General features: G+C 47.4%; 11 protein-coding genes across 13 annotated transcripts; 7 read left to right on the top strand and 4 right to left on the bottom strand.

The window, feature by feature from the left end:
• Positions 1-11: 11 nt before the first annotated feature.
• E1B28_003073 (uncharacterized protein) lies at positions 12-1,799 on the bottom strand (the record flags this gene model as incomplete). The annotated part of the gene is made up of 8 exons (XM_043160029.1): positions 12-34; positions 85-226; positions 286-449; positions 514-796; positions 864-908; positions 1,041-1,182; positions 1,237-1,359; positions 1,417-1,799. The coding sequence occupies 8 exons, from the start codon at positions 1,797-1,799 to the stop codon at positions 12-14; spliced, it is 1,305 nt and encodes a 434-aa protein (XP_043001984.1).
• A 3,989-nt stretch (positions 1,800-5,788) lies between these two features.
• E1B28_003072 (uncharacterized protein) lies at positions 5,789-8,109 on the bottom strand. Of its 2 annotated transcripts, none has more exons than XM_043160027.1 (5): positions 7,922-8,109; positions 7,659-7,865; positions 7,373-7,610; positions 6,466-7,318; positions 5,789-6,410 (listed from the first exon to the last, which is right to left on the bottom strand). In XM_043160027.1, the coding sequence occupies exons 2-5, from the start codon at positions 7,701-7,703 to the stop codon at positions 6,104-6,106; spliced, it is 1,443 nt and encodes a 480-aa protein (XP_043001982.1). In that variant the 5' UTR covers positions 7,704-7,865; positions 7,922-8,109; the 3' UTR covers positions 5,789-6,103. The 2 variants fall into 2 exon arrangements, with proteins under 2 accessions (XP_043001982.1, XP_043001983.1); XM_043160028.1 differs by having other exon boundaries at positions 7,659-7,862.
• A 1,993-nt stretch (positions 8,110-10,102) lies between these two features.
• E1B28_003071 (uncharacterized protein) lies at positions 10,103-10,361 on the bottom strand (the record flags this gene model as incomplete). Its single annotated transcript, XM_043160026.1, has 2 exons — positions 10,103-10,150; positions 10,206-10,361. The coding sequence occupies 2 exons, from the start codon at positions 10,359-10,361 to the stop codon at positions 10,103-10,105; spliced, it is 204 nt and encodes a 67-aa protein (XP_043001981.1).
• A 380-nt stretch (positions 10,362-10,741) lies between these two features.
• Positions 10,742-12,895, top strand: E1B28_003070 (uncharacterized protein; the record flags this gene model as incomplete). Its single annotated transcript, XM_043160025.1, has 3 exons — positions 10,742-10,969; positions 11,019-11,384; positions 11,459-12,895. The coding sequence occupies 3 exons, from the start codon at positions 10,742-10,744 to the stop codon at positions 12,815-12,817; spliced, it is 1,953 nt and encodes a 650-aa protein (XP_043001980.1). The 3' UTR covers positions 12,818-12,895.
• A 148-nt stretch (positions 12,896-13,043) lies between these two features.
• E1B28_003069 (uncharacterized protein) lies at positions 13,044-15,265 on the bottom strand (the record flags this gene model as incomplete). Its single annotated transcript, XM_043160024.1, has 9 exons — positions 14,979-15,265; positions 14,864-14,923; positions 14,739-14,808; positions 14,624-14,685; positions 13,888-14,561; positions 13,678-13,828; positions 13,526-13,603; positions 13,333-13,464; positions 13,044-13,273 (listed from the first exon to the last, which is right to left on the bottom strand). The coding sequence occupies exons 1-9, from the start codon at positions 15,238-15,240 to the stop codon at positions 13,044-13,046; spliced, it is 1,719 nt and encodes a 572-aa protein (XP_043001979.1). The 5' UTR covers positions 15,241-15,265.
• A 71-nt stretch (positions 15,266-15,336) lies between these two features.
• E1B28_003068 (uncharacterized protein) lies at positions 15,337-17,148 on the top strand. Its single transcript, XM_043160023.1, has 9 exons — positions 15,337-15,654; positions 15,708-15,763; positions 15,815-15,866; positions 15,918-15,986; positions 16,036-16,141; positions 16,199-16,407; positions 16,460-16,539; positions 16,596-16,848; positions 16,914-17,148. The coding sequence occupies exons 1-9, from the start codon at positions 15,550-15,552 to the stop codon at positions 17,088-17,090; spliced, it is 1,107 nt and encodes a 368-aa protein (XP_043001978.1). The 5' UTR covers positions 15,337-15,549; the 3' UTR covers positions 17,091-17,148.
• A 381-nt stretch (positions 17,149-17,529) lies between these two features.
• On the top strand, positions 17,530-19,211 carry E1B28_003067 (uncharacterized protein; the record flags this gene model as incomplete). The annotated part of the gene is made up of 3 exons (XM_043160022.1): positions 17,530-18,265; positions 18,334-18,574; positions 18,632-19,211. 3 exons carry the CDS (start codon positions 17,530-17,532, stop codon positions 19,209-19,211), a joined length of 1,557 nt encoding a protein of 518 aa, XP_043001977.1.
• Positions 19,212-19,740: 529 nt separating this feature from the next.
• Positions 19,741-20,354, top strand: E1B28_003066 (uncharacterized protein; the record flags this gene model as incomplete). Its single annotated transcript, XM_043160021.1, has 4 exons — positions 19,741-19,837; positions 19,888-19,896; positions 19,947-20,006; positions 20,059-20,354. The coding sequence occupies 4 exons, from the start codon at positions 19,741-19,743 to the stop codon at positions 20,352-20,354; spliced, it is 462 nt and encodes a 153-aa protein (XP_043001976.1).
• Positions 20,355-20,623: 269 nt separating this feature from the next.
• E1B28_003065 (uncharacterized protein) lies at positions 20,624-21,538 on the top strand (the record flags this gene model as incomplete). The annotated part of the gene is made up of 1 exon (XM_043160020.1): positions 20,624-21,538. The coding sequence occupies one exon, from the start codon at positions 20,624-20,626 to the stop codon at positions 21,536-21,538; it is 915 nt and encodes a 304-aa protein (XP_043001975.1).
• A 499-nt stretch (positions 21,539-22,037) lies between these two features.
• On the top strand, positions 22,038-23,221 carry E1B28_003064 (uncharacterized protein). 2 transcript variants are annotated; one of them, XM_043160019.1, is made up of 5 exons: positions 22,038-22,213; positions 22,266-22,325; positions 22,387-22,473; positions 22,775-22,850; positions 22,914-23,125. In XM_043160019.1, exons 1-5 carry the CDS (start codon positions 22,184-22,186, stop codon positions 22,943-22,945), a joined length of 285 nt encoding a protein of 94 aa, XP_043001974.1. In that variant the 5' UTR covers positions 22,038-22,183; the 3' UTR covers positions 22,946-23,125. The 2 variants fall into 2 exon arrangements, with proteins under 2 accessions (XP_043001974.1, XP_043001973.1); XM_043160018.1 differs by having other exon boundaries at positions 22,775-23,221.
• A 10-nt stretch (positions 23,222-23,231) lies between these two features.
• E1B28_003063 (uncharacterized protein) lies at positions 23,232-27,994 on the top strand. The gene is made up of 6 exons (XM_043160017.1): positions 23,232-23,846; positions 23,908-24,253; positions 24,311-24,613; positions 24,660-26,790; positions 26,844-27,540; positions 27,596-27,994. The coding sequence occupies exons 1-6, from the start codon at positions 23,403-23,405 to the stop codon at positions 27,698-27,700; spliced, it is 4,026 nt and encodes a 1,341-aa protein (XP_043001972.1). The 5' UTR covers positions 23,232-23,402; the 3' UTR covers positions 27,701-27,994.
• Positions 27,995-27,997: the final 3 nt, after the last annotated feature.

Here is a 27,997-nt window from a genome sequence, read left to right as displayed (position 1 = left end):
GATGCATGGGGTCATCGTTCCATGAAATGAGATACTTGACAATTGTCAAGTGTGTGAACTCCGTACTCCATCCCCCCCACTCACAAATCTTCCGAATTGGCCAGCGAAGGTCAACCGATAGCCACTGACAACCGCCGCACCTGAAAGAATGAGTACCATATGGAGCAGGATCCACTCCAATGTCAAGTAAGTTGTTGCGAAATCCTTCAAGAAACTGAGCAGAGGTCTGTAGATAGTAGCACCGTGATTCATAAGTAATGTTATTCAGGTTTTCAGAGGACATACCATTGGTTTGTTCTGACCGCCAACCACCCGGTCACTCTTGTCAATCCGCCGAAAGATATAACCATCCTCAATCTCACTGGCAGCCAGCCAATCTGCCCACGCTCGAACAGGGCAAAGATGGCGCATTTCCTCAGGCAACTCACGGAGATAGAACGGTTGAATGTCTACAACCAGAAGAGTAAGAACCAGATAGACAACCTCGTTGGCTAACAAAAGGCTGGAACTTACCTCCAAACTGATCAGTTTTGCGGAATGGAAGAGTTAACTTCAGAATAACTTCGCCATCTTTCTCAAATTTTTCGACATCGTGGGTTTGTATCTTGAGGACTTCGTCAACCTGCAAAAGACAAGCAAATGCAACAGTGTAAGCACAATGGAGAAGTCGCCGGAAACGACCACCTGCCCATGTTTCGGCATCCATATCGTCCTTTACGCGCTTGCCAGGTGCGTATTGCTTGATTGCGCGGTTTTCTGGTCGTACATTGAAATTGTACAAACGTCCCATCAAATCCTAACATGCGTTGATACTGTTAAATTTCTCATCCAAACGCTAGGTAGCAAGCACTAAAAGTACTCACCGCTGTCACAGCACGGGCACTAGTGGGTGTCTCTCCTGCTTGAGCCTGCACAAACTAATTAGTAAAATCTAGAGAACATGATATATTCACTTGCCTTTCTACGCCTCAGACTAATCATATAGAGAGAGACCTGTTGGGAGACAGATGGGTTTCCAACCATATTTCCAGTTACTTCACTGCGCTCCCAAGACCGGTTTCAAGGCCATGAATATGCCCGAAACCAAATGTTGCCGCGGCGCGCATCTTTTGAGCATGAGCATAGGTGCTGCGTTCTTCATTTGGAGGCTTTACGGAACCATCTAAATTGTAGGAATCGCAGCTTTGAGAACAGTCAGAAACAAACCTCACGCTTACAACACAACAAAACACATACTCTGATAGAATCCACGAAACAATCATTTCAGGCAATTCTGGGTGAGGCTCTGGCCGGAAAAAGTCTTCATTGTCTCCAATCCATTGATTTTCCTTGACAAATTTAGTGCACTGTTTCATCAGACTGCAGTAAACTTTATTAGTAGTGTCCAACGGTACAAGCAAATAGAAAAATAACTACCTTCGATAAGCAGCATCCGTTCCTTCACTAACTCCCTTGGATGCCGATTTGAGCAATGCCTTGACCTCAGGCTTGAGCTTCCAGTTTGCGTGGTCTTTGGATTTGGCTGTAACAGTAGTTTCATCTGTTGTATTGTCATTGTCGCCATTAGACATCTCTTCATCTTCATTTCCATCATCCTTGTTTTTGTCCTCTTGATCCTCCGCCATGTCATTTTCACCAAGCCCTCCATCCCCTTTGTTCTTCAGACCCAGAGTCTCCTGTTCACACTCCATATCATCCTCAACCTCCATCATGAAGTCTTGGTTCCGTGTTTGATAATCAGACGTAACCAACTGCAATCCCTTGTATTGGAGGATGAGGTGCGATGCGTTGGGTGACATCAAAGAGAATGAGACGAAGTATTCTAGAAGCTCTGATTTAGCCTGGTTTATGTCTGGGTACTCAACGGAAATTTGACTTACCCCTGCACACCCTGAATCAGTCGATCCGTTGCAAGTGATGAGACGTACAACCATTGGGCACTAAATATGGAAATCAGAAAGCATCTGATAGTAAACTGTCTTGAAAGGCATGCCTATTTATCAGTACTCGGACATAAAAGCTGGGACTGTAGTACGTCAAATAAGAGGAGGCATGGAGGAGGGAACCACAAGAACATACCTATTAATAACACAGAGGTCCAGTATCAGTGATAATAATTTTAGTGTCTACATCATGGGCACTGTCTGCAGGAGACATAGGGCTGCCGCACCCTTGGAGAGGTTGAGCTGCCTCTATGTCTCCTAACATAAACACCTTGATGGTAGAAACACAAGTTGCACAAAAGCAAGCATACTTCCGGTGCACTGAAGTATGGTGGACGCCATACCTCAGGCAAACTGAACGACGACTACAGCAAATACTTCAGACGTACTGAAGTCTCGCGCTCTGTTGATGCTTCTCTCTCTACGGCAGCATCATACACACAGAGCCTTCAGAACAACAGCTTAACTAGCTGCCCTCAATACGAGACAGGTGTCAGGGCTGATGTCCATTCAGACTCCAAATGTTGACCTTGCTTGAACAATGGATGACGGTGAATGAAGGTGGACAAACGATGAGCAAATGGTAAACAGTGAACAAATGGCGAGCGAGTAACCAATAAACGGTGAGAGTATGACAAATGAGCGTCGAGTGATGAAGGATGAATGGAAGATGATCAACAGCGAACAGCAAATGCCCACTTAGAGTGTGGGAGCATATACGTGCGGGCAGCAACACATCTCGTAGATGTTGCTTTGAAGAATCTCTGGGTACATGGTCAGCATAACGCAAGTCAACAGAGAGTCAAAGTGGTAAACCTTTAGCAGAGTTATGCCACAAAGTGTCCCAAAGGCAGACAGCTGACATGGTGGACAGAGTTGAAGGGTAGTGTAAACCAAGCTAGCCCCCGTTGGGTTGGAGGCATTCCCTGGTCAACAAAGGAAAGGTGCGGGCGATTCCACATGCTTGAGTTGGAACACTGGCCGGGGAGTGACAACGTCAGCAAGATGATCTAATACCACATTGTGAAAGCCTTAAGGCGACGGCAGAACTGCTTCATACGGCCTGAACATGATAGTATCTGAACATATCTATGAGATTACAAGTACAATAGTCAAGAGGAATTATGACTCACCAAATGCCAGACAACAACGACAATGACAAGGCATGTTTGCAATGCCATGAGGCAGAGGAGACAGAGGGGTACCGGTAGCATGCAGTGAGCTGGTGGCTCTGAGTTTACGGCTATATGTAAGGTCATTTCACGTACCTAAATGTCTTTCTTCCGCTTTGGAAGGGCTTCAAGATTTTTTTGGCGGAGGCCAAGAAACGAGAAAGACAGTCAAGAGCGGGAAAAAGACGAATGCGACGTTTACGGCAAGCAGACTGCCAGCGGGCAGCATGTCGTAAATATTACGGTCACGATAATGCACTGGTTTAACGCTGGTACATAATGCGCTGCAGCCGGTACGCGTATTACCTACGTCTATGTAAGTAAGTAGGCTGCTCAGACTCTTTCAAATACACACACTCACCTTCCGTGTCTAACCCTGCCATCAGCAAAAACAGTAGTGTGATATATCCATGTTATTTCCATGTTATACATCCAAGAACTTGTAGTAACATGTAAATATGGTGATGGGAGAATATAATAGAGTTATACCAGCATGTATGACACAATACAAATCCAAAAACCCAGCAACTCTAGTTTTGATGTTGGCATCAAGTGACTGATGTAACATCTTGTTATGGGTGTTATAGCAAGTTACAAGGGTTATGATGAGTTATGAGGGTTATTTCAAGTTTTGAGTCATATAGCAGATAATGTAGAGTATAACAGGTAATGTAGAATATAGCAGGTACTGTGGATTATGCCCAGTAGCCTGGTCAGGCTATTAAAAAAAGAAATTATATGCCTTTGTTTCTATTTCATATATTGCAGCTCTATTATTCTTATTAGAATTATATATGACACCTATTTTGTAGATTGCAACTTTCTTATTATTATTACAAGTATATATATATGCACACATCTCAAGTTTGCTTTCATAAGTCAACTATGTATATATCTATGTAATAAACAACTACATTTTATAATTTGTTTATGTTAAGAGGGGAATTTTACTTACAAGTTCTTTAAGGGTGAAATTGAACCTGATGCTAACTGTTATGATTGTGTTACACTCACAGGTAGGTGTACCTCATACCTATTTATTTCTATCTTATCTTATCTAAAAGCTGTGCATAGGTTATAACCCTGTTATGGCCAAGTTCTTACCATGGTTATGCTTAGGTTATAGGGCCCTGTTATAGTTATGAGGGGTTATGCCTAGGTTATGGGACCCTGTTATAGTTATGAGGGGTGATAATGCTGTTATGGCCAAGCTCTGACCATGGTTATGTTTAGGTTATGAAGCCCTGTTATAGTTATGAGGGTTTACAATCTCAAGGGAAGGTAATGACATATAATATACATAGTTATATTTCACTGAAACTTGTTCTAACTAGATATAGGGTATATATGCATTGGGAACTAGTTATATTCTTTTACGGTTTTTGCTGATGGCTTTCTTCCTTGCTTCTACTATCACTCGACAAGCAGAACTGCTTTTTTTGACCCCAGATGGCACCCCATTCTCGTCATGCGAGTAAATCAGATTCCCTGCTCGTCGCATCAACTGTCAATGATTTCCCTGAGCCGCCGTGAGTTGCCACTTGCCTACTATGTTGCTTCTTGTACTGTTACTCTCGCTTTCTTTTTTCAATCAATGTTGGAATTTGGTACTACGTGTCTACTTGATGCCAAAGGCTCTTAGTAGGTACCGCTCGTGCTCAGGCCCAGTCCCAGAGAGAAGGGAGCACGCCTCGTGTCGCGTCGTCGATGGCGGCCAAATTAAACGCGCGATGATCGATGGATGAGCGTGTTTGACGAAAAAATCTGGTTCTGTGAGCTGGGCAGGCCGCGTCATCTGTTTACGGCATTACCGGCGGAGGCGAACCAGCTCGGGAGATGTCACCTAGGTCACCCTGTGACTGTCGTCTTTCTATTCCGTCGCAGCTACACTTCCATACATGACTTTTTGGCTCTGACCCCTCCAGCTCGTGGGGTCGGGAGGGGTCAAGCAATTTTCAGAAATCTTCCCGACCCCGACCCAGGGTCTGACCAGGGGTCGGTGCAACACTGGTTGGGCGGGTGGGCCTCCACACTCCCGTCGCTTACATGCTCGGATTCAGCGGCGTTGTTCATTTCTTTGGCTTGGTTTCTGGCCATATGTTGTAGTACTCGAGATTCTTGTGTGGTTCCAGCAGCAAAAAAAGTGAATTGAGACGTAGTGTGAATAAAAAATAATTTACAGGCATTTTTTGACTTTTTTTTGAATTTTTCGCACGCGAAAGACGCGGCGCAAGGTTTTTGAGAACGACTGTAACTGTTTTTTTCCGTCAATCAAAAAAGAACCGATGCTATCATCAACCGCTTAATTCTCTTCTGTGTGAGGACGGGGCCCGAGCCAGCTTGGGCCAGGCCTGCAACAACGGGGGTAGGAAAGGAAGATGCAATTCATATGAACTGGGACCATACAGCAGATACCCTCCCATTTCTCGCACTTTATTCTTATTTTGCATGTAATCAGTACAAGTGTAACCTTAAGGATATTGTCGCTTCAGGAGCCATTCTAGAGCCGTTCCAGACGAAGGAAAAAAAAAACAGTTTTTGGTCACAGCATTTTGCGGTTTCGGAAAGACCGCCAGTAACCTGTGACCTTTCGAAAAACTCCAGAAACTACTCTGCCGAATTGAATATAACAGTACAATAGTAAAACCCAAAAGATGAAGCTACGAGAGAAAGGGGCGCTGTCCGGGGGTTTGAATCTCGGCGCTAGAATTGCCACTATATGGTGGAGCATTTTGCCGTTGCGACCCAACTTTCCAGAAAGGGACGAAGCCAGGCAGTAGAAAGTATCCACCTCGGACATCAGCACACTACTCATATGACCACCTGCTGGAGGAAGGCAACCTTTCTCCCAGCACCGTACCAACTTCCTTAAAGAATATGAGTAAGCGGAGCGGTCATTGCTACTTAGCAGCTCAGGGGACTTTCTGCACTGTTCAGTTAGAGCTCTAGTCCACCAACAAGCCAGCAAGTCCTTCCAGTTGGACAGATCTATACAAAACTCCTTTGACCGTGCCCGATCGAGGAGCAAATCAGTAAAGGATTTATGGTAAATCCTAATGTCATGTTCCCGATCGCGGACATCAAGCACCGAGTGCATCGCACGTAATGTCTGAGCAACTGTACCAGGAGAGAGTCCAAGTACAATTTCAATGAATCCTGGAGATGGTTCTGGAAATACGATGATCCCTGCGAGAATGGGGAGTAGACGTTTATTGCAGTCAGGGTTGGTACGCAATACCATGAGATAGAGTTCATCAAGATCATTGAGGGGTGACTCTTTCGAGGAATCGGAGGACTGGTTGCATATAGTATTGAGAATGATGCAGAGCTGGTCAGTTGGAAGAGCGTACTCCGCCTTGACGAACTTTATCACAGTCGACGGATAAATGAATTGGCCATCGGCTTTCTCAACCAGCAACCGAACATCGCGAGAAGCCGGCCACGGGTCTGCGAATTCAACTTGTGAATATCTGGGGTCTCTGCGGATCTCCAGGAATTGCTGATCGAGGTAAAGTTCGATGTCGTATTGGGGGCGAAACGAATCATCCAGTTTGATATGTTTGGTGAACTGGGCCTCGCTGAACCCCCGAAATGCCAGTTTGATCCAGGATTCAGGGCGGCTGCATATCAGGAATCGTAAAGGATACTGGGATGGCTGTTGATATGTGGAAAATATGATGGAGAGGACACGGCGCTGCATAGCACCGTCACCACATTCATCGAGGCCATCGACGATGACCAGATCGGGGAGCTTTTGATCAGACAAAGAGGGAGGATGATTCAGGTTTCCTAGAATTAGTTCCTTGTATTGATCTTCCAACCTAGCCTTGAGGATCCGGGGGTCAGCAACGATTCTCCGGTTGACAAGTGTCTTTAAATGCGGCCTTGTCACTACGAGGCCATGTGTAATGGATAGAATGAGGGACGAAGGGTTGTTACGCCTTGGATCCGATCTGAAAAAGAAGAACGAAGCCACCAATCCGTCCTTCTCGCATTCTTCAGCGACGGTCAATGCAATAGCCGACTTTCCTACACCCGCAGTGCCAGAAAGCCAACACACTGGTAAACCCTGGTCTTCCGATGCTCTCCATTTATGAATAAGTCGGAGGACTGCCTCACGGGTTCCGGGGAGACAACGGCCGCGTTCGACCTGTTGTTCCGAGTTATGGGATGCTCCGACATCTGCTATCGCGTCCCAAAGAGCTGCACAAGGGACCATTGGCTTCCCATTCTGATATTGGCAAAACGGTCACTCACGATTAGCATCATAGTAGTTATGATAAACTTGGTCACGACCAGCACAGTTGAACGCCGCCTGCCCTATTGTAGTATTGCGGGCTCCGTTTAGTATATGTTGATTGCCAGAGATAGAGTAGGTTTGAGACGACTTGTACATGGAAGTCCTGCGAGTTGAATGATGGTGGATGGAAGTCAACGGCGTGTCGAACACGTTGCCGGTGTGTTCGACACAGTACATGATGGCCGCACAAGGATCCTTTATCACTCATCAGATGGACATTGTGACTGTGATAAGATTACTGACGGTCGTAGCACCATATATCAGCCCAGAGAAGTAAACTACAACCATATCTAAACGCCCGGCAGGTAGCGTGCTGTCAATTATTGTCCACCGACGCTGCTTGTGCGAGGATGAGGTCGGAGGTGTAAGGCATGCAGCGACAGTGAGAGATAATGTTAGAGAAACTAAGGTCTGGCAAGAGGTGTTGATAGAACCAAACTGGCAACCCTACTAAGTTTGTTCGATTTAAAAAGAGCCTCAGAACGAGAACGATCTTAGGTACTCACCCGACTCATAGCTCGCCCGAAATGTTGAGTGACCTCTTCCAATTTTAACGCATGTCGACTCCAATCGTGAAGTTCTCGTTAGCCAATACGAGTAACGAATGTCGTGATCCTGGTGGATTCCAGCGTAATCATGTCTTCACCGTAACATCGATATCGCCTTCTCGGATGGAGTGAGCAATCCTTCAGGCTGTCGGTGTTTGTATATGTTTACAATTTCGGTGATTCCGCTCCTCGTGGCAACATTTCTGCCTCATAACTGCTTCCTTCCCTCAAATTTCTTTCTGAATTCTGGTATACTTGATCGTTACTATCTAGAGCTCATGTATCTCAGTTTTTTTGCGCTGTAATTCGACGATATTGAAGCTTTTCATTCAATGGTTGATTTTCACTGGCCACGACGCGTCGTTGATTTTGAGGTGCGTTACTACACCCTCCATCGAGCTCTTATTGTTGACTCTCGCCTCCAGTTCTGAGCAGAATACGCGACTTCTATCATTGTTACAGTTCCTCCATTCCACACGACAACGACACGTTAACTTAGAAGGCCAGACATACCATTTATATTGTTCTACGTGCTATCGACAGTCGCGTGAAGGCCCGCGGGAGGATCGAAAGAGACAATATGGAACTTGTCGTACTAATAAACTCCCCCACAAATTAGAAGTCCACATTACAGACTGAGATTCGAAGTGAGCAACAACAAGCCACGCCATGGCGAATACATTTTACTCAACGTTCGCCGACATGACGTCGGATGGTCGCCTGGCCAAGTTCGGTCCGGTCCTCAACCTCGTCGAGCGCAATCGAATTTTTACACCGGGTTTATCGCCGTTAAAACTACCCAGGAAACACCCAGTAGTTCTCTCCATTTACGCACACGACCTCTTGGCTCTCCCCAGCGCTTGGACGATCGAGGCTAATTCATGGGTCGCTGGTACCGTTTCTAACTTGCGCCGGGACTTCTGGTCGACCGCGGGGGGAACTCGTAGGACTCGCAGACTTTGTTCGTTCCAAAGGAAGGTTGAAGAGATTAAATGCTAAACTCGTAAACGAGCATGTTGAATATAAGTAATGATTTCTAGTACTACTAATATCTTTACAGATCTTGCATTTGCAGCAATTCAGAATCAATCCTTCGACTTGTCAGACATACAACGACGATATTGCCGTACTGATGTTGACCGCAAACCGACTTAAGTTCTGTAAGAATTTGAATGCCATCAGCTTTGCATGTCGATGTGATTCACATAAATCTGGTATACCTGGAATCAGAGTTAAAACATACTCGGAATCGCTCTGGCAGTTCGTCCCACTAGAGCTCCCAACTTGAAGTCGGGATTCTCGTCTTTGGTAGGGGGAGGGCGAGTCGCAAGAAGAGACAAGCTGTACAAGGACTGGCTATCCACATGCATCAAACGTGAGCTACCGTTTAACCCACAGAAATCAACGCTATAGCTCACCGATGTAAATGAAAGGATTGGCCTCCCGGATCATTTGGATATATCTGCTCAACAAATAAGCCACAGCAGAGTAGAAGACTCGGTAGCTTACAAACATTATGCTCTGTCAAAACTCCATGGTTCCAACCTGGACCCTATAGCTCGAGGGATCGGGTCTATCTTCGTAGTGACAGGGGTTTCATCTTGGCCACAATTAAAACGTTGGCGGGGAAGGTGAGTGAGACAGTCCGGGGAAAGAACAAGTGGGTAACGGTTTCTTGAAGGGCATGTTCAGGCGGAAGAGCAAGTCGGTCGACGTTTCTAGATGGTAGACCAAGGGAAGGGAAACGTACAACGACGAACCTTCCTCTTCTTGACCTCATTCCACCTCAGAAAATGCTGAGCAACGTCGAGAACAGCTGGTCCAGTGAATGTCATATAGATAACTTGATACAACGATAAAGATGTCAACAAAGGAGCGAAGCTACGCATCGCCAGCATCGTACCAAGGCATCCTCACGCTCTCCTGAACCGATAACGCATTACTAGCGATATTCCCCAATATTCTGAAAAATCCTCGGATTGTTATGTCTTGGCCAGGGAAAGCATCTAGTCCCAGTGAATAGGTGTACATTGGCCAAAGGGTGGGTGTGCGTGGCCATCTGAATCTATCGCAGCGAAGTGGTTGTCTACGAGGACTTCCTCGTGGTTAGCCCAGATTGGACAGTCTTTTGAATCGATATTATCTGGGTGTCGCAACGACTTGTACGCTGACCGATTCTAGAGACATCTATGTAGTAATATCAGTTACGTTGGAGTCTCTCTGATGAAGTCAAGCCGCGCACCTTAGTCAGTTTGGACATGGTTTGAGTGACTTCTTTGTAGACAATGATATAGACCTTTACATCTTGATCAAATTTGCGCTCGAGAATCCTGTTGAGTTCTCCATTCGGGGGAGGGCGACAAAAATACAGTTGAGACCAGTCTTGAGCTTGATGCATGAACGTTTGAACGCCTGTGAGTTCGAAGCGGTGGTAAGTTTACAAGAGTCTTTATACACCGATAAGCGGATATATATGTACTCGTGGGACTGGCTTTCTTGACATTCTGCGATTTCCGAGATTTCCGGTGACTTGACGGTTGTTTTCAAAAACATAGCGCAGTTCCATGTCGTCCGGCGTGGATGTGTACGATCGCATTGCATTCAAACTTGGCCAGTTGATGGATCAGTATCGTGTCACAGATTGAGAGAACACACATGTAGTTGGTAGTACTTACTTAGTTGTAGAAGTAGAACGTCACGTCGCCTTTTACAAGCTCCGCTCCAACGTCAAACGTGCATTCATGCCCTCAACACAGTCACTTCCACTCTCTACTGTAAATGCTCGGAAAGTCGCTCCCCGAGTACATCTTCATTCTCTTCTCCATCGCCACTCTCTACCTCATCACTCCAGCAAGTTTAATCTACATCGTATTCTACGCCTATACCTACATCTATCTCAACTCCAACACCTACCTCGTGTTCTCAACGTGCATATTAGGATACTCCCTCTTGGAAGCTCTATTCTTGTTCGTTGTGTATAGGCCTAGAAAGAAACGGTTGGCGAAGGTACGGTGTAGACCCTTGTTTCTCTTTCAAATCCTCACCAGAAACGCAGGAAGCTCTATTAGATACACCAGACCAGCTTACTCGTACCGAACGGGAAGCTTTATTCACGAGATGTGCCAGTGTCGTGTTTGGTCCTTATACCACCTATCCCTCGGGGTGGTTCATCAACTCCAAGCAAGATAACGTTCGACTGCGGAGAGAAAACGTCATCGAATGGTTACTATGGGCGTTATTTGCATGTGAACGCGAAAATGCGCTTTTAGACGAGTGGAAGGATGAGATGGAGGGTTATATTAGAAGCATAGAGGAGAGACTGGGGTATAGCCTAGAAGAAGGCCACGACGAGAATGCAAAGTCTATGCGGTTAACGTTTGATGAACTCGAGTCGAGTTATAGACCTTTAGTGTGGTATATTGTGAGTTTTCACAGCTGTTGGTTCGCGAAATCCCCATCTCTCTCTGATACACTTACACTTCACGCAACCCGCAGATTGTGGGTATCGTAGATTTCATCACAGCTTGTCGTCTCTACTTTCACGGATTCAAACAGTACACACCGGAACGCAACAACCTCCCCGTTCACCTATTCTCCATCTTTCCATTCCGGTTATTCAACCTCCTCTCTCGTCCCTCGGCAACCCCCCATCTCCCTTATTGGTACCGCCCACATAAATCAGCAACTAAAGATCCAATCGTTTTCATACATGGTATCGGAATAGGCCTATACCCCTACGTTTGCCTCATCGCCTCGCTGGTACGGGAAGATCCAGACGTCGGATATCTACTCATAGAACTCCTACCGATAAGTAACCGAATCCTCATGCCCTACGTCCGGCCTTCTTCTTCTTTTGGGGTATTCCCAATCCCTACACGACGCGCAATGCTTGAGGGGCTGTATGAGACGATGAGATCGTTTGGTGAATCATGGGCTAGAGCGGTGTTGGTGACGCATTCTTATGGGACTGTTGTTGCTGCGTATGATGTTCGGACGCGACGGAGGGGGGAGAGGGAAGGGTATCACGATGATCACGATGATGGGGAGAACGAGGACGAGGACGAGGCACCGCCTATACCGTACTTCACGTCCTACATACTCATCGACCCCATACCGTTCCTGTTGAACCTTCCCCCCGTGGCATACAACTTCATGTACAGAAGACCATGGCGCTCTCAATCTCAATCTCAATCTCAATCTCAATCTCAGGTTGGTGTAGTTTCAACCTGCAACGGCCACGAACAGGAACAGGAACGCCAATCCCGGTTCCGTTCTCGTTCTCGTTCCCGATGGCAGAAGTTTTGGACAGGATACAACGGTAATGAATGGCAGCTTTGGTTTTTTGCTTCGCGGGATTTGGAAGTGGCGTATACGCTCGCGAGGAGGTTTTTTTGGGATGATGTGGTTTTGTGGAGGGAGGATTTGGGGTTGGGGGTGGACGTACCACCACCACCGGCAGTGGCGAAAGTGATCGATGTCGATACCGATGTCGATGTCGGTGCTGGGGCTGGGGCTGGGGTCTCTCCGCCCCCGCCTCCGCCTCAGATGGCCGTAGTCCTATCAGGCGACGACCAAATCATACCTGCGTCGAGTGTAAAGGAATACTTGGTTGAAGGGGATGATTCTGATCAGTGGGTGGAAGATAAGATGGGGTATTTTACTCGTTATACGAATACGGATACGGATACCTCCGCCTCGCCGGTTCTTAGAGAGGTGTTGTATTACCCTGGATTGGACCATGCTACGGTGTTTGATACGCGTCAGCGGAGGCAAGGGCTTGTTGAGGTTATTGCCCGGTTTTCTTCTGCTATTCCTACTGCTACGGCTACGGTTACTACTTCCCTGGTGGAATAGAGACGTACGTTACGATGTTTTGATTTTTAGGTTGTGATCATGTTCTCTGAATTCGTAATATCATTTCTTGTACCCTCGAGCTCTTAGGGATTTTTATGCAGAAAGTACAACGTCGCTGTTGACATTTGAAGTACCGGATACGTACATACAGTATTAGGATAAGATGCTACGACAATGGTCCATGGACATGCACTAGGTAATAGACGACTTCACAGAACGAGGACAATCACTCCTCGTCGTTGCGTTTTACACGATGAAACACATCACTGCGCCTGTAGAGCCCTAATCCACGCGCCTCCACTATCTTCGCTCCGGGGCGCGCGGCAAAGATACCGTTGTGACCTAGGGGTGGTAGTGGGGATGTGCTTCGTGGTGGGGAGGAAGCCCGCTTATGGGTGGTCCTAAACCCTTGACGGAAGCGCACAGATTGTACGGGAGACGTGAGATTGGTAAAAACTGAAGAATGTTGGTCATGTCAAGGTAGGTAAAGCAGTGTAGATAGTTAGAATACTCACTCCCTCCGGAGTTGCTGCGGCCTAGGGGTAAGTTTGGTCCCAACAGTAACTTTACGACGTTGTCCTCCACAATCTGACCGTCTACAAAAGACTCTTCGTCTTTGTCAATTGAAGCATTTAATTTCGCGTTGGCTGTCAACCGGTATAAGTATGAAAAAAAGGAGCGATGATTCCTAGAAACCTGGCCACTCACCTCGTTGCTGTGCTGCCGAGTCAGCTTGAAAAGCGGGGCGGTCAAGGCTGACTGGAATGAAGAGCCTCAGCTCGTCATCTAACAATGATCACCATCAAAAGAGCAAAAACGTGAACAAGGGCACTAGCTGAAACATCCAGAACTTGACCCACGTTCATCGAAAACTAGTTCAGCATGGTGTCCTAGCCACATCACCTCAACCATGAATCCAGAATCAAGTTTCGATTTTCCATCATCTCCCTTTACAAACATTTCACGAGTGATCCACTTATGGTCCTTTCCTGTCTCAGGGACTTGTACGGACTAAAAATCAACATATCAATTGATTATGGAAGAGACATGAAAGTTTTGGGTTCACTTACACCGTGACAGTGTACAAAAAAGTGTGCAAGTTCATGCACAACTACGATCCTTACCATGGCTTGCATAGTTAGCCATGATGCTACTGACGTTGGACTCTGTGCTGCACAGACCTCAGAGGCAACAAATAGTTCAATCAACCTGAGGGATAGATGGATTGAGTTGACAGTTCTATTGTCCTGCTGGAAGTGTGCAGTGTAATGACCGAAAAGGGCACCTCGGCAGCCGCTCCCTTCTTGACCATCACGAAGATGTGTGTCAGGGTCCACGTAATGGAAATCCTTGACTCCATCCACAGCCGTCAACCCTGTGGACTGGAGCATTGTGTCAATATCATCCAACAACTTTGACAAGCGGGTTTCATCGTTATTGCTCCCATGGTCAGCTACCACAATTCGTGGTAGTCCCTTCCATGCTAAAGTCACCCGAAATTTCTCTGCAATTGCTCTATGGTTGTAATTGGACTTGATGATAGAAAACAGTTCGACAGCGGGACCATAGACAACATCCGTGAATAACTGTTGAAGACCCCAAAGTAAGGAGAAGTTTGTGATAGCCTGAACAGATTGCTGTGATGATTCCGTAGGTGGGTTGAAGAAGAAGGTCTCGGGGATGACACCGCGAGACCTGTTAGGGCGGGAGATGATTTCGGACAGAGTAGTCTCGAGATTTTGTTCTGGGTGGAAAGGATGGGCTTGAGGCTGCAGGCGTGTTCATGAGATCAAAAACTGCACTCACGTTGGGCGGAGCTTTCAAAAGATATGTGAACTGTGTGCGTCCGATGCATATAACGATTAGCTCTACAATCAATTGAATTAGTATGGCAGAATTAGTATAATGAGTGGAGACGCACTGAATGGTAAGGACATGATAGGGTCCTAATGGGTTATAGACCTGGAAGCTTTCCAGGGTCATCACCCGACCTGAAAAATAAAATTGAGTTGACGTCCACCTTATAATTAGAATGATAGTACGCACTCTGGTATACAGGAGCCCCATTCTGGCCCAAAAACAAAATCCTTTCAGTCTTTAGCGATACTGGGAACTTGAAGGTTAATCAAGTCAAATTTAGGTAAAGTGGATACAATCTCACCGATAACCTTATTGCACGACTCGGAGACGTCGATTTGATTACTGCACATCTCTCCGCTTTCCATAATGACACTTGTCGGGAAATAAAGCCGATATTGGGGAAATTTCGTAAGTGTGTTGATAGATGACGGGCTAGCAAGTCCTGGTAGAATGTTTGAGAGGTGGTCGTCTTCGTCCTTTTCTTCCCTTGTGAGATGGAAATTCGGAAGGGACCACAGGTTGGTGTTATGGATTCCCAGGGGGAGTGAGAGTGGTGTTGACATAGCGGGGGGCTTTGGTACGATGAAGTTCGGTCACAAGTTTGGATTAACCAACTACCCCTGTGTCCAACGGCAAACGTGCTCAAGCGCTCAGGTACTCACCAACACCACCATCCACGTTCTCCCATCCGACGACATGACAAAGTACGTGATTGCTATAGGCCAAACGGCTGTCAGGTCAGCGTCATTCGTCCAACGACCTTGCACGTTCGTTCCACATTTTCAAATATTCTTTTCGAAGACCCAATTAGCTGGGCGGGAAATTGGTATAAGAGGTTGATGGGAGGATAAAAGATTCTTCGGGTGTCGGTCATGGTCTCTTCCGTCTTCAAGGTCGTTGTAGTGCTATCTGTGCAGTCTGCGGTTTGGGGTCTTCCAGCGACTCTCAGCACTACGCAGACCACGTTCGATATCCAGGTGAGTTTATTCTGCTTATCGTCCATTACAAGTGCTGAATGTGTTGTGCGTAGGGTCATCGAGGTGGAAGAGGAGAAACGGTTGAGAACACTCTCCCATCTTTCGCTTGGTTTGTCCACTCCCTTGTCGATGTTCTCACATTCTGAGTAAACTATTGCAGGGGGCTCATAGATGGTGTCGAGACACTCGAGCTTGACAATGGCATTACGAGGGTGCATATCGACTTTTACGACAGTTCTCTACATTTTTTCAATTCCAATTAGGATGGCCATGTCATTGTCTGGCACGATGAGAACATCGACCCGACCAAATGCAAGGATACAGCACCTGCGGTGCGTTCATCCGAATCGTGATTGACAATGGCTTATCGTTTCCTTTCAGTTCCTAGACGACCCTGATTACCCATACGTTGGGAAATTCATCGCCAATCTGACTTTAGCTCAGATCAAGACTCTTGACTGTGGTTCTGAACGGCTGTTGACCTTTCGTGCGCTCACTCTCTACCTTTCTTCCCATTCATCTGATCCAAAAAAATCAATATCAGCCTTACAAACTACCTATCCGGGCACAAAGCTTTCTACACTGGAAGAACTCTTTTCGTTTGTTGAATGTTTTGACCCAAAGCACACCGTCAAGTACAATATCGAATCTAAGGTCAACCCCGTCAGCACAAATCAGACTCGTGGACCGAACGACTTTGTTAGATTGCAGCACGAACAATTTAAGAAGAGCGCCTACTACCACCGGATCACAGTACGTTCGCTTCGGTAATACGTGCTGATGCCCACACCCATAGTATCTTCAGTACCAAAGCTTTGATTGGAGGACGTTGGTCGGCATGAAGGCTCTCGATCCTAAAATTCCAACCGCTGCCCTTGTTGATGGGTAGGTCGTATCTTGATCCCACGACCCCCATCCGTTGACGGCTTTTTTTTTGACAGAACCACTACCTTTGGACCGGACAATACGACTTCTCCATGGCTTGCTGGAATTAAATTGGATCCCTCGTCTAAGGAATCTATCGGCGTCCAATTGGCGGATGCAGCGAATCAAATTAAAGCTGACATCCTTTCTACCGCTGACATCGCCCCTGGCAGTGCAACTGACCCTACTCAGCTGGGATTCGTTCCATTCACTACCAAGGAGATGATTGTTAGGGCACATCTGCACGGGATGACGGTCAAGCCTTGGACAGTACGTTTCTTGACCATGATGTACTGGAGGCAGATGATTGACGCTCGATCGATCGCGTTTCACAGGTCGACAGGATGAATGTTGCAGAGCAGTTGATGGAATGGGAAGTAGACGGTATCATCACCGATTTTCCGACTCAGCTTCGTCGTATTGTGCAGAAGAAAGGATTGCCAGTCACGCCTCGCAGGTTTGACGAGAAGAAAGTGTTGAGGTGCCTGGACAAGCATCGTCAGACAGTCTAATAAACTTTGCCATGTAGTACGGGACTAGAAAATCGAGAAGTAAAGAGTGTTATACCTCAGGTACATGTGTGGTGATATTCAACCATGCTGCTATGACCGTACAGGACCGTACGTAGGTTTTTCCAGTATTTCTCACGGCCGGCTTTTTTTGTCTAAGCGGTCCTCTTCTTGTCCCCAACTCTCTCCGCTTTGACAATTAACAAGACAGAACCCTTTGTCAATGTCATAGGGCGCCGCAACTTTGAAGGCAAACTAGACTCCCGCTTTGACCCGTCATCCCCGAATATTTTTGTGGCCAAAGCGTCTTATTCTGCCACATCGCTATCGTTCTACGCTTGAACAATGGAGGGAAGCTGATAAAAGTCGCGAAGTCGAGGTGGAAGCTAATAAACTTTCACTCTCCGTCGTCGAAAAGATTCATATGAAGAGCGCGCGCAATATGTTTGGTCTGTTATTTCCTAACGGCGAGAGGGAAAAGCCATCAAAGAGCTTTACCTCTACCTCAACTTCCATGTTGTCGTCCTTCTTCACCAACCACCGCCGTGTCTTTGCACGCCCTTCTCAAGCAGAACCGCCTGCGCCGTCACCTTCACCTCTCAAATCGAAGGATATCGAGGAGTCACGAATTCTTTCCCGAGCTAAACCGCCTGCGCCGTCACCTTCACCTCTCAAATCGAAGGATATCGAGGAGTCACGAATTCTTTCCCGAGCTAAACCGCCTGCGCCGCCACTCACATCTTCACCTGATCCTCTCAAACCGAGGGATATCAAGGAGCCACCTATTTTCAGCGCCAGCTCTTTCCTCAGTTTACCGTCGGTCGCTGACCTGATCCGTGCCACTGAACACGTAGCTCCTCCAGCTCTTCGACGAAGCACAAAACGGCACCTTGAGCCAGACGAGGAGGATCGTTCACTGTCGACTAAGTTGACTGCATGTTCCCCAGCTTCCAAGCGTCGCCGCACGGACTTGTGCGAATCGGACCCTCCTCAAGGCGTCGTTGTAGCGGCTCCCACATCTCCATCCGTTGCATCCGCTCCCTCAGCAGGCGAGGAACAACCCGATGAAATCTTGTATCGTACTGGATTTGAACCTCATGCCATAGGTATATGGATTGCCGAACTACTTAATGATAGGTTCTCCACGTCAGCTTTACTTGAGAATGACGATTCATTTTGTGAGTACATTCAGTTATCGTGTTTTCCCTGAATGATTTTTTGCTTATCCTTCTTTTTCGTGATTTAGTGACCACCCTTTTCATGAAACAACTCTCCAATGATCTTATCGAACTTATTCATTCTCTCAATCCCTCCAATAACACGATCTTTATCGGTCTCGTCTATCTTGAAAGACTGATGAGAAATACTTCCTTACGAGGGATGGGTACTCAGAAGGAGCGGCTTGAGATGATGAAACGGACGTTCATAATGGCACTTCATCTAGCGTTCACGTGGACGGACGATGTCCCTTGGTCTCTCGCGTACATGTAGGTGTCCGTGTCTCCATCGTCATTACCCGCTAACGAATCTTTCACTTTTTCTAGATGCCAGAAGATGGATCTGACCCTTCAGAAAGCGAAACGATGGGAAATTGAGGCGTTGACCATTCTCGAGTATAACCTGGCCATCTCACGGGCAACAGCGTTGCGTTGGCTTGACGCACTCGAAGAGCATGCTCATGATATCATCTTCCAGCCGAACCTTGCCCAAGCACTTCATGGCATATTCGAGGCCGCAAGAGAGGCGTTTTGGAAGTGCGGAGAGGTTAAGGACCGTGCTCGTGCGGTGGCGTCCTCAGGTTCACCTTTGCCTGTTCCACGACTTGTTACTGCGCCTCCTGCCCAGCCGGATTTGGGTTTTTCGCGTTCGAGGTCTCCGATATTTGGGGGAGATTTAGAAACTATGCCCTCCTCGCGTTATATTATTGATATAGTTGATGAGCAACCTGCTCTACTACACCGCTCTTATAACTCTGTGGATTCATCCCGGACATCGTGGAGTCGAACGGTCGATTCTGAAGCTTGGGAGTGGTACTACGAGAGTGATCGTCTTTTTCCGAGCCTCCATCAGCCTCAACCAGTTTACCCACCTTATCAACTCTCGATGCTCGCCGCGGTTGCTTGATTCACTCGTGGATTAGATATGGATAATCATTACAACATAATACCCCGCCCTTTGCACAAATCACTCTGTTCTAGTATGTTGGTCATTAGAGTCGAGACAGGCTGTCAGTTCTAGTTTAATGACATCCCTGCCACCTACGTCAGCACGTCAGCTCAGTTGCCAGCACAGCCCAGTCCAGACAACACAAGTCTAATATACAATTAAAAAACACGGTCAACAACCCACATGGTTAAGCGCGAGTTTCTTCGCTGCTACTTCCTTTCAACGGAAACTCCACTTCAAAATCGGGTTTTCTCTCTCTCATATGTCCCGGCTGGGCTCATCTCCGATGTCGTGACAAAGGTAGCAACAAAGTTGGAAATTCGTGAAAACGACTTCAACCTATACAAGCCTAAGGTACGCAAAGAGCCGTCGAGATACGTGTATGACCTGATACATGTCCTTACAGTTCCTAGTTTCCAAAAATCCATGAAATACTACTTTCGACCGAATCGAGGATTTATTCGTTAGTGGTGATATTGAAGAACTAATGCCTGTTGCAGACCAGTCTGAGCATTGGAACATCGAGCTGCTACAGGAAGAGGAGATTACGGCACATTTAGATATTGTGGTGATAACAAGACAAGGTGTTTTCTTCCAGTATCGCTGCTGGTTCTAGTTATTGATCCTTTTGCAGGGCTTGAAGGTACTACCGTTCCTAGGTAGTTTCGAGAACCAAACTCACTTCCTACTTAGATCTCACGTCAATACGAGGTCTCCCTCAAGATCTGCGCTCTCGCCGACATACAATTCAAAGTAAGCCAGTATCATCGCCTCTTGAGAGTCACACCCTCATTACGATTTTCAGGCCGAAACAAAGCTCTCAAAAGTCCAGTCACCAGTCCGTCGGCAGGAGGGAATAAACCTCAAAAGCATTTTACCGACAAGAGGCTGGTGGCAGGTCGCCCATTACATCGCTATAGTGTACCGACGGCAGTGTACAGCCAAGAACTCGCGAAAATCATGGAACAATTCGATAAGATCGAGGAGGTCGAAGTTACTGAGAAAATAGTTCGTCACGCTGCTGACTTGGTTTCCGTTGGCGCGGATCTTTTTGAAGATGAAAAGCAACGGAAAACGTCGTCAGAGAACTCTTGGATGTGATTTTTGGACCTGGGTCTTGGCAGTGCTCTGTGAATGGAGGAAAAGCAGAATCCGGAGCGGTCTGGGGCCTAGCCATGGTTCTGGAGCTCAAGAACGAGAAGGGAGTGGGAGGGAATACCCAACTACAGACATTCATCAATCGTCTCCACATCATCCAAGACTCAAACAGGGTCAGTCATATTGCACTTTCACGTCTTGTAACCATTCTCGTTATATGGACGTAGGAAGGACGATTTCTGACCTCCAACTTCCCCTGCATCGTCGTCAGCATGTCAAGCACTCTTTTCGAAATCGGCCTTACGGTAATGACTGAGGAGCTTCTAGTAGACGATGTGTTCCGGATCGACATCCGTGGCGGACGGGATCTCGAAAACGACACTCTCACCCTTGCTCGTGCCCTCCAGATCGTAGTCGACGGTGTCGAAAGCTTGATGAAGTACTATAACAGGCTTCAGACACAAGTTCGAGTTCTAATCTCTGTTTCTCAAATTTGTCATTACAAATGTGCTGATTACCTTTTCCCCGAACCTGTTTGTGGCGATGCACCCCCATCATTAACTTTCTTGGAGAAGTTATCTCCAACGCACGTCTTTCCAAACCTTGACGTTCCGGAGGGCCAGAGTACTGTCAAGCCATCCGACTTCTCGATGTGCTTATTCCGCGCGAGGATGCAGGATGGCACCATTGTCATGGTGAAGTTTACACCGAGGTATAATGTTGAAGCCCATTCTCTACTTGCAGAAGCGGAACTTGCACCTAGACTTTTACATCGTACGAAGGTGGTTGGTGGCTGGTTCATGATTGTTATGGAATTTTTACCCAATGCTCAAAACGCCTTCACCTACCTTTACGACCATCAAATACAACAGTCTAAACCCGGACACCTTCTCCCCCGATCCGTCTACCTCGATATTCGGGAGGCACTCAACATCCTACATGCGATAAATCTTGTCTTTGGTGATGTCAGGCTCCAGAATGTAATGGTGCGGGAGGACAAGGGATCTGTTCGAGGCTGTCTAGTTGACTTTGACTGGTGTGGTGTGGCAAGAGAAGCTCGGTATCCGGTTTTCTTGACGAAACTCAGAAGTTACGATGATGCTGGGATGGAAGCGTATGGAAAGATGTCGATCAAGCACGACGAAGTTTTAATGGAGGAATTTGAGAACTTTTGTGACGCAGCATGAATGTTACATGTTAGCACCTGTATTGTTAATGAGTCTATAAAATTCCCCACTGTTTCGCATTCGAGGTCTCCAGATGGGGAAGATTCAGAACAAACTAAGCCACGATATATTTCTGATACAAGACACCTGCTCTTCTACATCTCTCATATGGGGTCATCGGCGGCAACCAGTTCATCCATCTCGTCCGATGCTCGCCACGGTTATCGTGGATTGTGATAGAGACAACCGTTAGGGCGAGCCATATTACCCACCTTGTACCCACCTCAAGTTCCACCCATCGCTCTGTTCTAGTATAGTCATTAGAGTCGAAAGGCTGCCAGTCCAGGTTCTATATGTATCTGCTCTTTACAAACAGGAGTCCAAATATCCGGTGATTTCTGGTCCTACTTCATATGGCCAATGAATTTGAAGGCCCGTGGCTTGCCCAAAGTGATCAAACGGTAAATCGAGGACTCACTTGCGTCTACATCCCAGTCTCGTCCCGAACCAAACAGAGATAAATACCACTTCCACATCACCACATCACCATCTCCACCATTGTCCCGACCTCGCCGCCTTCCCTAGTGCTGAGGTGCTCAAGACAACAACGACAACAATTCAATTTAAACCCTTGAAAGCTGTAGAGGATCTTTTTGTCAACACAAAATGAGCATACCGATACCCCAGGGCATGATTGTGAGTCACCACTTTCTCGCTTCTTTTCCCTCAAACTAAGGTCGCATTTGAGGACTTTGCTGGTCAGAAACAAGTCGACGAGATCTCGAGGATATGGTTGATCTCAAGCACGGTGAGTGCTGTTGATATCAATACGGACGTTTCTCCTCCGACACGTATATCTACATGTATAGGTCATCTCTTTCGTTGCTGGATTTGCGTCCCAGAATATCCGCGTAACGTTCGGGTTCTTAGGTATTTCTACACTGCTCCTCTTTGCGGTGAGTTAAATTGCTCTGCTCCGAACGTTTCCCTTCGATTTTTCCAATACGTTGAAAAAACGGCGAACCGGTACACAAGCGAACAACTTCCGGCATCTGGCGGCAAGCCGTCACTTCTTCGTCGCCTGGTAGTGTGTTCTGCATGGCATTTACGAACATCGTTGTGTCAAATTATGCATGACCTTCCTCGTTCGCGAATTGTCACAGCCAAAGGCTTACCAACAACTGGAGAAAGCGGCCTCGCCTTCCTACCAGAACTTTTCTCCCAGCGAACTTTTGCTGATTTTGTCTATTCAAATAGGTCGTAATACCACCGTGGCCCATGTTCAATAAGCATCCTGTGACATGGCTTCCTTCCGTTGGAGAGAAGAAGAAAAGTTAAGCGAGGGATAAATTTCATTTCATCTGATTTCTGTGTTTATATGGTTTCATCTGTGCAGTCAAATGGACTTGCGGATCATATATCCTATAATCGGACGCGTCTTGCGACTTTGGATATACGTCGTAGTGTGAAGTGTTGTCGATATGAATGTTGAACGACATCCCGCCGCCTGCAGAGCGGCCAGTCATGTAGCGCATCCCCGCATCCCCCACTTTGGCATATCGTTTTGTGTGTGGATACCAAGCCTTAGCGTACAGTCACCAATACCACGTAGTTGTGGAGAGATAGAGCAACAGTCCGAGTCTGTTCAGTCTTGACTAACGATCTGTCTAGAAAAAGTCTAGCGGCGAGGTGGGGGTAAGGCGGTTATTTCAGCAAAGCGAATGTAAGCGCGGGAGCCAGGCGCAAACAACCGCCGCGCAACTTGGCTCGCTTTCCCACCTCCTTCGCTGTCGTCAGAGACGACGACCAGCACTGACGGCGCCAACGAAGTCAAATTTCGGAGGAAGGAAGAACTCGAAGCGCTCCATTGACGACACGACCTTCTATGGCATACCCGACCACATTGGCTCCCCAGCTCAATCAAGTCCCGGAAGACGTTGTAGTAGGTGCATCAACCCACGGTGGTACCGTTAGAGGACACGAGTACGATATGCCAATCATGCAACCATCATATCCAGATCCTGCACCTGCACCACAACCCAGAATCCTCAAGGCCTCTGCAGGGAGACAGCGACCCGTGTCTATGCCGCCCCAATCTCACACAAATACAAATACAAATACAAATTCTGAAGGAGAGAAGGACAGAGAAAGAGAGAAGGAGAGGCCTGATAGAGCTGGAGAGAGGGATAGACATAGAGCTGGCCATGGCTCGGCCTCGAAATCCACTCGGTCAAATAGGATTCTAGGCGACTACACACTCACCAAAACTCTCGGTGCTGGAAGTATGGGGAAGGTTAAGCTGGCTACTCATAATCTGACAGGAGAACAGGTCAGTTTTTTTTATAAACTTCAAAATCTGGATGCGTTCGACGATGCTCACGAAGTCTCAGTTGGCGGTCAAAATCCTTCCAAGGGCAGCTCCGCAGCCAGCTCATACGAATGGGGTTACCCCAGATGCAGTTTCTCGTCAAGCTTCGAAGGATGCATCTAAAGAAATCCGAACACTACGAGAAGCTGCTCTCTCCATGCTTCTTCATCATCCGTATATTGCCGGCATGCGGGAGATGATTATACACCAACATCACTATTACATGGTTTTCGAGTATATCAGCGGAGGCCAGATGTTGGACTACATTATATCGCACGGCCGTTTGCGGGAGCGTGTGGCTAGGAAGTTCGCAAGACAGATTGCCAGTGCTCTTGATTATTGCCATCGGAACAACGTTGTCCATCGAGGTGCGTAGGCTATGGGAGAATATTTTTTTTTGAATCAGGAGATTGACTTGGAGACAGACCTCAAAATCGAAAACATCCTCATTTCCCAAACTGGCAACATCAAAATCATCGACTTCGGCCTTTCCAATCTATATGACCCTTCAGCTCATCTCTCTACATTTTGCGGCTCTCTCTACTTTGCTGCACCGGAACTCCTGAATGCCAAGGTTTACACAGGCCCAGAGGTTGATGTTTGGAGTTTCGGTGTTGTTCTTTATGTTCTCGTGTGTGGTAAAGTCCCGTTCGATGACCAGAGTATGCCGGCACTTCACGCCAAGATCAAACGTGGACTCGTAGAATATCCGGTTTGGTTGAGTGCTGGTGAGTAACCGTATCTCTTCTTTCGAGTTAATCTTACTGTTCCCAGAATGTAAACACTTACTTTCTCGAATGCTGGTAACGAATCCTGCATTACGTGCTTCGTTAACCGAAGTGCTCTCGCATCCTTGGATGGTCAGAGGGTTTTCGGGTCCCCCAGAAAATCACCTTCTTCATCGAGAACCTCTTCGTGCCGACGAGCTGGATCGCAACGTAATACGCGGCATGAAAGGTTTTGAATTTGGTGATGAGAAGGAAATAGAACGGAAATTGGCCAAAATTCTCGAAAGCGATGCCTATCAGCGAGCGGTCAGGGAGTGGGAGCGGAAGAGAGGAGTGTTGGGCAACCTTAATGGCAACGGGAAATGGTCAGACTTCATGAGCAGCTCAACCCTCGCAGTTTCCTACGACGGGTCTACGAAGAACGGTGATATGCCGCCGACGCCCTCGAAGAAGCGGTTTTCTGGATTCAATTTCTATCGCCGCAAACTTTTCTCACCATCCTCCTCTCCACCTCACACTCCAGCGCCATCTAATTCACCTCCGTCATCCACAAATCATCTGGTCATCGATGCAAAAAATGGGAGAGGAGACGCGATACTTGACCCGACTAAAGGATTTCATCCTCTATTATCCATGTACTATCTTGCGAAAGAGAAGATGGAGCGTGAAAAGGTCTTCGGGGTTGGAATATTTGCTAGCAGCAAAGTCGAGGTCAATGATGAGAGGCAAACTGCCATCAAACAAGCTCTCGGTCAAGAAGATACCAATCTCAACTCATCGGCTACCGTCGTCACTGCTACCGCCCCGAGTACAGGTCCTTATTCTGGCCAAGGCAAGAGAGAGCAGCTCTCTGCACCTCAGCCTTCTACTTCACTCCAGCCACCTTCCAGCCCTCAAGCGCATACACACACACTTCCATCACCAACACCTATCGGAGCCAAAGCAGATTACAGCATGCCTCTTCCTCGACTCCCTGCTCCAGAAACATCGCATTACTCTGGAATGTCGTACGATGCTGCTGCACCGTCGACACCCACATCACCCGTGTTCGCACAGGCGCAGAAAGGTCCACAGCCAAGAGCAAGAGACGCTGGAAACGGACTACCTCCCCCTTCACCGTCTACTGCGCCTTTGCCAGGTACTGGTTCTGGAATGGAAGCCCAGCAGTTACAGTCAATGCAAGCTCAGAGGAAATCAATCGCCCCTGGGGCACCTGGAAACACGTTACCTCGTGCGCCACCTGCAAGCACGCACAGGCGAAGTCATAGTTTGAGTCAACGGCCGACGGGAGCAGGTTGGGCTGGGGTGTTTAGCGGTGGGAAAGGCCCCCTTGATGAAAAAATCACTGGAGAACCGGAGGTTGCTGCCACCGTTGCTACCAGTGATAACGAGAAGCTTGAGCCTGTCAGGGAGAAACCTGGTTCACCCCAATCTGATCAGGTCTCTTTTGCTGGGACTGGGAGGTCATCGACGAAGGAAGGACGATCTAAGACTGCTGATAAGGACTCGGAGAAGGAATATGGAACGATATCTGCTGGTGCAACCCTCGTCAGGAAGTTTGGTAGCATGTTGGTCGGTCGTGGGGATGATCGGCGATATAATGCTAGTAAACGGGGCACTATATTAGGCGGGTCGTTGATATCAAGTTCACCGAGACCATCAGGGGAAATAGATGTGAGCAGTCGGAAGGAGAAGAGAAGTGGGGACATTCCTTCTTTTGAGGGTGAACGAGAGCACGAAATGGAGTCTACGGAGAAGGAGCCATCTTCAACGACTGAGAAACCAAAGGCTATATCTCATAGTCAGAGTCAGCCGCTGAGTGGGGCAAACACTATTCATTCGCATCGAAGAGCCGCGACTATACTTGATCCACAAAGTAGTCGGATGAAACACGAGAGAAGGAGCAGTGCCGGTGCCGCGTTATTATCAAGTGTTGGTGGAACCATTGGAAGACACCGGCGGCCGTCGACTGGATACGGTGGTGCTACTAGACCTTTGGCAGAGCGCTTGTTCTCCAAAACTGAGGAGGTGGCAGAGATGGCAGAATCAAGAGAGACGGACATGGAGAAACGAGGTGGAGATGTTACTAGTGGCCATGAAGCTAGTGGAGATCATGATGAGGAGGATGGCAAGGTTGACAAGGACTACAAGCCGGTCTATCTCAAAGGGTTATTCAGGCGAGTTGAGAGGTTTTGATGACCATGGGAGTTCGCTGATTCTTTTATTTTAGTGTTGCCACGACGTCGACCAAATCGCCCCAAGTCATCAAAGCTGATATCCGGAGAGTCCTCGACAGAATGCAGGTTCAATATCGTGAAGTCAAAGGCGGTTATGAATGCATTCATGTGCCGTCGATTGACATCTCCTCTGTCGAACCTGCCTCCCATCGGTTAAATCGCCAGCAGGCGTCGACGGGATCCACCGAAACTCCCAAGCGCATTGTCAAAAAATCTTCGAAACTCTCCTTCACTCTTCGAGGTGGTCGAAGTAAGGACAGGGATCATTCTATGGACAAGGACAGGGAAAGTCACAAGGACCCTGCTGGGAGACCTTCTGGTGTCACGACGTTGACCACGACGCCGAGCACAGGGTCGTCTTCGTTCTTCAATGTCTCGTCGAATCATACTGTCGTGGAAGAGAATCATACAGGTACTGCTACCCCTATAGCAAATGGAGTGACGGCAATGTCTGCTGAAATCGACCATGAGCAAGCAGACTTGACTCCTTCATCTCCTTCAGGAGCTTCAACATCTGGTTCCCCCACAACGAGGTCAAAGATGCTTCCCCCGATACCCCGAGATTTTGGGTCGAGATCACCGGACCCACGCAGTTCTAGCCCAATGCCGACCGGAGGAGTGGGTAAAGACGTGTTTGAAAGTATGGGATCAAACTCGTTAAGTGTTCGTTTCGAGATTAATGTTGTAAAGGTGAGTTGTCCGTAGATTGCTCCTCACTTACTGCATCTAAAAATGGTCTGTGAAGGTTCCTTGGCTGCCTCTGCACGGTATTCAATTCCGCAGACTGGGTGGTGACGGTTGGCAGTATCAAATGCTTGCTAGACGCGTGCTCACGGAACTCAAGTTATGATTATATTGTTTTTTTTTTCTATGGCGATTCTCCATACACTTTATATACACTATGCACTGGAGGTACTCCTTCAACTACTGGTTATTCACGACCTTCATGTCCTTATCTTGTCGTTCCCTCCTGTCATCTTAAGTTTCCCTGGTTTTTCTTGTAGATCATGCTTTCCCTCTTTCGTTTCCGGCTCTCTTCTCGACAAGGCCTGGGTCTCCTCGTGGCAGTCTATTTATGCGTACCGTTCTGTACGAAGTAAGTAATTCACTCAAGGAATCTAAAAATATTTTTCATTGTCAGTCACGT

Source organism: Marasmius oreades, chromosome 11, assembly GCF_018924745.1.
Source record: "Marasmius oreades isolate 03SP1 chromosome 11, whole genome shotgun sequence".
NCBI lineage: Eukaryota > Fungi > Basidiomycota > Agaricomycetes > Agaricales > Marasmiaceae > Marasmius > Marasmius oreades.
This window is presented reverse-complemented; position numbering and strand designations above follow the sequence as displayed.

What these genes read in the sequence shown, in the direction of transcription:
- E1B28_003072 (XM_043160028.1), bottom strand. An exon ending in TGATATATGGTGCTACGACC is followed by an intron (nt 7,611 to 7,658) that starts GTCAGTAATCTT and finishes TGAGTGATAAAG; the next exon opens with GATCCTTGTGCGGCCATCAT. An exon ending in TAACTACTATGATGCTAATC is followed by an intron (nt 7,319 to 7,372) that starts GTGAGTGACCGT and finishes TCCCTTGTGCAG; the next exon opens with CTCTTTGGGACGCGATAGCA.
- E1B28_003068 (XM_043160023.1), top strand. Translation starts at nt 15,550, where the DNA reads ATGGTCTCTTCCGTCTTCAAGGTCGTTGTAGTGCTATCTGTGCAGTCT. An exon ending in ACTCTCCCATCTTTCGCTTG is followed by an intron (nt 15,764 to 15,814) that starts GTTTGTCCACTC and finishes AAACTATTGCAG; the next exon opens with GGGGCTCATAGATGGTGTCG. An exon ending in TTGACAATGGCATTACGAGG is followed by an intron (nt 15,867 to 15,917) that starts GTGCATATCGAC and finishes AATTCCAATTAG; the next exon opens with GATGGCCATGTCATTGTCTG.
- E1B28_003063 (XM_043160017.1), top strand. Translation starts at nt 23,403, where the DNA reads ATGGCATACCCGACCACATTGGCTCCCCAGCTCAATCAAGTCCCGGAA. An exon ending in TCCGGTTTGGTTGAGTGCTG is followed by an intron (nt 24,614 to 24,659) that starts GTGAGTAACCGT and finishes TACTGTTCCCAG; the next exon opens with AATGTAAACACTTACTTTCT. An exon ending in TCGAGATTAATGTTGTAAAG is followed by an intron (nt 27,541 to 27,595) that starts GTGAGTTGTCCG and finishes TGGTCTGTGAAG; the next exon opens with GTTCCTTGGCTGCCTCTGCA.
- E1B28_003064 (XM_043160019.1), top strand. Translation starts at nt 22,184, where the DNA reads ATGAGCATACCGATACCCCAGGGCATGATT. An exon ending in CGATACCCCAGGGCATGATT is followed by an intron (nt 22,214 to 22,265) that starts GTGAGTCACCAC and finishes GTCGCATTTGAG; the next exon opens with GACTTTGCTGGTCAGAAACA. An exon ending in TATGGTTGATCTCAAGCACG is followed by an intron (nt 22,326 to 22,386) that starts GTGAGTGCTGTT and finishes CTACATGTATAG; the next exon opens with GTCATCTCTTTCGTTGCTGG.